Source organism: Moschus berezovskii, chromosome 12 (assembly GCF_049115385.1).
Source record: "Moschus berezovskii isolate FMDL1 chromosome 12, NW_MosBer_1.0, whole genome shotgun sequence".
Classification (NCBI taxonomy): Eukaryota; Metazoa; Chordata; class Mammalia; order Artiodactyla; family Moschidae; genus Moschus; species Moschus berezovskii.
Window position 1 is genome coordinate 25,462,996 of NC_142471.1, and position 6,645 is coordinate 25,469,640.

The 6,645-nt window shown below is 44.2% G+C and overlaps 1 protein-coding gene across 2 annotated transcripts in view; it reads right to left on the minus strand.

Annotated features, from left to right (window-relative positions):
• The window catches only part of SLC25A16 (solute carrier family 25 member 16), a 32,767-nt gene extending 26,122 nt beyond the window's left edge, over nucleotides 1-6,645 (minus strand). For both annotated transcript variants that reach the window (XM_088841929.1, XM_055425600.2), the window contains exon 1: nucleotides 6,402-6,645. In XM_088841929.1, coding sequence (XP_088698055.1) covers nucleotides 6,402-6,522 — 121 coding nt within the window. In that variant the 5' untranslated portion in view covers nucleotides 6,523-6,645. The remainder of the gene's footprint in view (nucleotides 1-6,401) is intronic.

Genomic DNA, 6,645 nt, shown 5'->3' on the forward strand with positions numbered 1-6,645 from the left:
TCAGTTCAGTTCAGTTCAGTCACTCAGTCGTATCCGACACTTTGCGACCCCATGAATCGTAGCACGCCAGGCCTCCCTGTTAGACAGCATGTTAAAAAGCAGAGACATTACTTTGGTGACAAAGTCCGTCTAATCAAGGCTATGGTTTTTCAAGTTGTCATGTATGGATGTGAGAGTTGGACTATAAAGCAAGCTGAGCGCCAAAGAATTGATGCTTTAGAAGTGTGGTGTTGGAGAAGACTCTTGAGAGTCCCTGGGACTGAAAGGAAATACAACCAATCAATCCAAAAGGAAGCCAGTCCTGAACGTTCATTGGAAGGACTGATGCTGAAGCTGAAACTCCAATACTTTGGCCACCTGATGCGAAGAGCTGACTCATTTGAAAAGATCCTGATGCTAGGAAAGATTGAGGGTAGGAAGAGAAGGGAACAAAAGAGGATGAGATGGTTGGATGGCATCACCGACACAATGAACATGAGTTTGAGTAGGTTCTAGGAGTTGATGATGGACAGGGAAGCCTGGTGTGCTGCAGTCCATGGGGTCACAAAGAGTCGGACACAAATGAGCGACTAAATTGAAGTGAACTGAAAATTTGTATGTTGAAAACTAATTCCTAGTGATGGTATTTAGAGGTGGGAGGTGGTATCAGAGGAGGTAATTAGGACACTCATGAATGGAATTAATGCCCTTATAACAGAGGCCCCAGAGAGACTTCCCTGGTGGTCCAGTGGTTAAGGCTCTGTGCGCCCTCTGAGAGAAGCAGAGATTCCATCCCAGGTCAAGGAACTAGGATCCCACAAGCACCATCCCCCCAAAAAGAGGCCTCAGAGATATCGCTGGCCCATTGCACCATGTAAAAACACAGTGAGAAGTTGACAGCTATGATGAAGCAGGTCTCCCCAGATAGCTGCTGGTACCATGACCTTGGACTTCCTGGTTTGAAGAACTCGGAGAAAGAAGTTTATTCTTATGAGTTACCCAGATTATAGTATATTTGCTATAGAAGCCTGAACAGATTAAGACACTCTTGTGAAGTACCTTATATGTAGCAAGCACTCAACCAAAGGAGTTTTTACTATTATAAAAAGGTGGACAAAAAAGTCCTTGGTGTCTTTTCTATGATTATGTTCATCATCACGTATTTGTTAAGAAAGATAAAAGAGTACTGGAATTTCATGGGTCACTTCACTACTATATCCCCAGAGACAAGTTCAGGGGCTGGCATTCAACAGGTACTCAATACCCATTTACTCAATGAATGAATGAATGTAGTCTTACTTTACAAAATTTTTTAAAATGTAAGACAAAATCATTTTAAATCCACACACATTTACTCAATAGCTCAGAATGTAACTGGTGCTAAAATCCATATTCTGAGATATCCAGAAATAAGTTGCCTGTTTGTACTCAAATAGTAAATCCACATGTAAACTTCTATATCAAGCTTCTCTTATCTGAACTAATGGAAATAACAGTCATGGTCACTCAATTGAGGATAAACTAAAAATAATTTGCATTGGGGTATATTTGGTTTCAGAATAGCTTGTTATCTTCCCAGTTATTATGAATTAACCACATAAAAATTATTTAGAATCTGCTGAATAAGTAATTTCTTTTATAATATCTTGCTCATCATATTACTTTATGGCTCGATTAATCATTACAAAAGTCCACTGAGTTAGGTCAAGTAGCCTTTATCTTCATTTTAAGCAACTAAGCTTGAGATATTTGCCAAAGAACATTGCTAATCATCAGTTAAAAAAAAAAAAAGTATGCTTTCCTTTGTACGAGTTACTAGGTTAAGAGATTCAACTGCAGGCACTGTGCCTAGGTTTTTACAGGTACTTTTTTATTTAATAATTACAATTACATCCTGAGGTAAGTACTCCTGTTTTAATATTTATTTATTTATTTGGCTGTCCCACAAAGGGGATCTTCATTGCAGCATGCGAACCAGTACATGAGATCTTAGTTCCGTGATCCACAGAAAGGTCAGTTCAGTTCAGTTCAGTTCACTCGCTCAGTTGTGTCCGACTCTTTGCGACCCCATGAATCGCAGCACGCCAGGCCTCCCTGTCCATCACCAACTCCCGGAGTTCACTCAAATTCATGTCCATCGAGTCGGTGATGCCATCCAGCCATCTCATTCTCTGTCGTCCCTGTCTCCTCCCGCCCCCAATCCCTCCTAGCATCAGACTCTTTCCAGTGAGTCAACTCATCACATGAGGTGGCCAAAGTATTGCAGTTTCAGCTTTAGCATCAGTCCTTCCAATGAACACCCAGGATTGATCTCCTTTAGAATGGACTGGTTGGATCTCCTTGCAGTCCAAGGGACTCTCAAGAGTCTTCTCCAGCACCACAATTCAAAAGCATCCATTCTTCAGCGATCAGCTTTCTTCACAGTCCAACTCTCACATCCATACATGACCACGGGAAAAAACATAGCCTTAACTAGACAGACCTTGGTTGGCAAATTAATGTCTCTGCTTTTTAATATGTTATCTAGGTTGGTCATAACTTTCCTTCCAAGGAGTAAGCGTCTTTTAATTTCATGGCTGCAATCAGCATCTGCAGTGATTTTGGAGCCCCCAAAAATAAAGTCTGACACTGTTTCCACTGTTTCCCCATCTATTTCCCATGAAGTGAGTGGACCAGATGCCATGATCTTTGTTTTCTGAATGCTGAGCTTCAAGCCAGCATTTTCACTCTCCTCCTTCACTTTCATTAAGAGGTTTTTGAGTTCCTCTTCACTTTCTGCCATAAGGGTAGTGTCATCTGCCTATCTGAGGTTATTGATATTTCCCCCAGCAATCTTGATTCCAGCTTGTGCTTCTTTCAGCCCAGCGTTCCTCATGATGTACTCTGCATATAAGTTAAATAAGCAGGGTGACAATACAACCTTGATGCACGCCTTTTCCTATTTGGAACCAGTCCGTTGTTCCATGTATAGTTCTGACTGTTGCTTCCTGACCTGCATACAGGTTTCTCAAGAGGCAGGTCAGGTGGTCTGGGATTCCCATCTCTTTCAGAATGTTCCACAGTTTATTGTGATCCACACAGTCAAAGGCTTTGGCATAGTCAATGAAGCAGAAATAGATGTTTTTCTGGAACTCTCTTGCTTTCTCCATGATCCAGCGGATGTTGGCAATTTGATCTCTGGTGCCTCTGCCTTTTCTAAAACCTGCTTGAACATCTGGAAGTTCACGGTTCACATATTGCTGAAGCCTGGCTTGGAGAATTTTGAGCATGACTTTACTAGCGTGTGAGATGAGTGCAACTGTGTGGTAGTTTGAGCATTCTTTGGCATTGCCTTTCTTTGGTATTGGAATGAAGACTGACCTTTTCCAGTCCTGTGGCCACTGGAAAAGGTCAGTCCGTTTGCCTCCAGCTCTTTGCAGCCCCATGGACTACAGTCCATGGAATTCTCCAGGCCAGAATACTGGATGGGCTAGCCTTTCCATTCTCCAGGGAATCTTCCCAACCCAGGGATCAAACATGGGTCTCCAGCATTGCAGGCAGACTATTTACCAACTGAGCTATCAGGGAATCCACAGAAAGGTCACCCAAATAAAAAAAATGGAACATTACCAGTCTCCCAGAAATCCCTCTCTTATACTCAAATCACTCTTTGTTGCTTCTCAGAGACAACCAAATGTCCTCTGAGTTCCAAAAATATGGATTTAGCTTTGGCTGTTTCTGAGCTTTATACAAATAAAATCACACAGTATGTAGTGAGTGTATCTGGCTTCCTCCTGTTCATTATTACACTTGTGAGATTCATACACATCATTGGTGTGGCAGGAATTTACTCATTTTCAGTGTTATTAGTATTGCACTCTACGATAACACCATCTTTCACTTATATATTTTAACACTGATGGACATTTGGGTTGCTTCTGCTTTAGGGATAGTATGACTACCAAAGATAAGAACATAAATACATATGTTGGATATACACCTCAGAGCAGAACTGTTGGATCGTAGCTGGATCAACTGCGGGTATACAAATGCCCATAGATAACCACACAGCCAGTTCTCCAAAGTGACTGTACCAATTTGCATTACCATCAGTAGCATATGAGAGTCCTAGTTGCTAACCTGGCCTACATGTTACCAAGACTCTACTCCAGTGTCAACATCACAAAATATAACTTGCCCAAAGCTGAATTCCTGATCTTTCCCCACCACCATCATGAAAGCTGTTCTAACTACAGGCTTCCTGTTTCAACTTCATCCTTTCAGGTGTTCAGACCAAAATAAGTCCCCCTTGACTTCTCTTCCTTACCCTATCTCTAACCTGTCAGAAAACCATTTTTCTTTTCATATTCAGATTATCATAATTTTTCACCACCTCCCCTGCTACTAACCTGATTCAAGTACCCATCATCTAACATCTGAATTATTGCAATAACCACCAAATTGGCCCCCGATCTCCTATATTTACATCCCTACAGTTATTCTCCACAGAGCAGCCAAGGTGATCCTTTGGAAACATGTCATATCAAGGTCACTTCTCTACTACAGACCTGTAATGGCTCCTTACTTCACTCCAGTAAAAATCAGAATCTTTACAATGGTTTGCAAGACCCTTCACTTCCTGTCCCCTCTAACTTTCTAACCTCCTTTCCCCATCAATAACACATGGCTCCAGTTGCATGGGTCTCACTGATGTTCTTTGAATGATAAGGCCCCCTTGACTTTGAAGATTTTGCTTTAGCTTTTCTCTCCACCTGGAATACTCCACCTTAGAAATCAACTTGCTAAACTCCCTCGCCTTTTCAAGTTTGCTTGTGTCATTCTCCCAATGAAACGTACCACAAATTATCCTATTTAATACTGTACCAGTTAGCGTCTCCATTTCTTTGCCCCATTATCCCTTTTGCTGCTGCTGCTAAGTCACTTCAGTCGTGTCCGACTCTGTGTGACCCCATAGACGGCAGCCCACGAGGCTCCCCCGTCCCTGGGATTCTTCAGACAAGAACACTGGAGAGGGTTGCCATTTCCTTCTCCAATGTGTGAAAGTGAAAAGGGAAAGTGAAGTCGCTCAGTCATGTCCGACCCTTAGCGACCCACAGACTGTAGCCTACCAGGCTCCTCCATCCATGGGATTTTCTAGGCAAGAGTACTGGAGTGGCTTGCCATTGCCTTCTCCGATTTTCCCTTTTACTTCTTCCCATTTCATTCGTCATTCCTAATATACCATACGACTTATTTTTTCATGATGTTCATTGTCTTTCTCACCACAAGTCCCCAACCAATATAAACCCTAGGATCTTTGTTTTGTTCCCTGATGTACACTGAGCCTGTAACAGAAACAGCAGGTACTCAAATATTTCCTTGTATAAATAATGACCTCTTTATCAGCTGCTGCTGCTAAGTTGCTTCAGTAGTATCCGACTCTGTGCGACCCCATAGACGGCAGCCCACCAGGCTCCCCCGTCCCTTGGATTCTCCAGGCAAGAACACTGGAGAGGGTTGCCGTTTCCTTCTCCAATGCATGTAAGTGAAAAGTGAAAGTGAAGTTGCTCAGTAGTGTCCGACTCTTAGCGACCCCATGGACTGCAGCCTACCAGGCTCCTCCGCCCATGGGATTTTTCCAGGCAAGAATGCTGGAGTGGGTTGCCATTACCTTCTCAGTTTTTACCAGCAGAACAAAATAATTATTAATACTACTGCAATGTACACATATCTTTCTACAAGTGCTTATAATATGGAATTTTAAAAAGTCCCAGCCTTAAATAATTAAATAATGACAATCCAGTCAATTAAGAGAGGGTAGAGACTGAAACATCTCTTTATGGGAAAGCAGAAGAAATTTCTGAGAGATAACATAAAACTTCCGGCCCCACAGTCACACCAACAGTAGGGTTGCACCAGCTACATGTCAAGTAGCTATAGCACAGTTTGCTAGAATCACCGGAACCAGTTTTGGTTGTAAACAGTTTTGTACAATTTCCCAGCCATTCTTAAACAGCTGTCTTCCAGTATTTGCTCTTTTTTTTTTTTTTTTTTGCTTTCTTTTAAGCAAACAGCAAAATCCAACTCTACACTCGATCGTGCGCAGTCTCTATAAAAGAAAGGAGTGCCCAGCATGTTTCACTGAAACCCTGGGGTCCTTTACGGGGCTCCCCTCTTTCCCCTGCTATCCAACGGTGAAGATTGGTGCCTGGTTATGCCCTTCCACATCCCCAGCCTATCCTCGAGGCCGTTTCTCCCCAGCATGCTGCTGTCACTAGTCCAGTGATTATTAGAAAGAGATTACAGCAGGTCGGGCAAACACCTGGCTGGGCATTGGAGCAGCCAGAGTCGAAGAATGTCATCTCGGCCGCTTACACCCGATCTGCCAGGGATCCCGCCCTGGCCACTCCGCGCGCGGCCAGGTCCCCCAGGGGGACACCCACCTCCAGCCAGGAAGGAGCGCAGCCAGTAGAAGTCTCGGCGGGCGGCGGGCCCTCCGGCTCCTGCCGCCTGCGGCATCGCGGGAGGTGGCTCGGCGGCTGCCAGGGCCGCAGCCGCCGCCATCAGGACCAGGGCCGCGTCGGGAGCTTTGGTCGTCAATATACAACCCAAGGGCCCCAGCCACGGACGGAGCAGGCAGTGACAGGGCTCCGGCCGCCGCGCGGGCGGGGCGGAACTCCCCGGCGG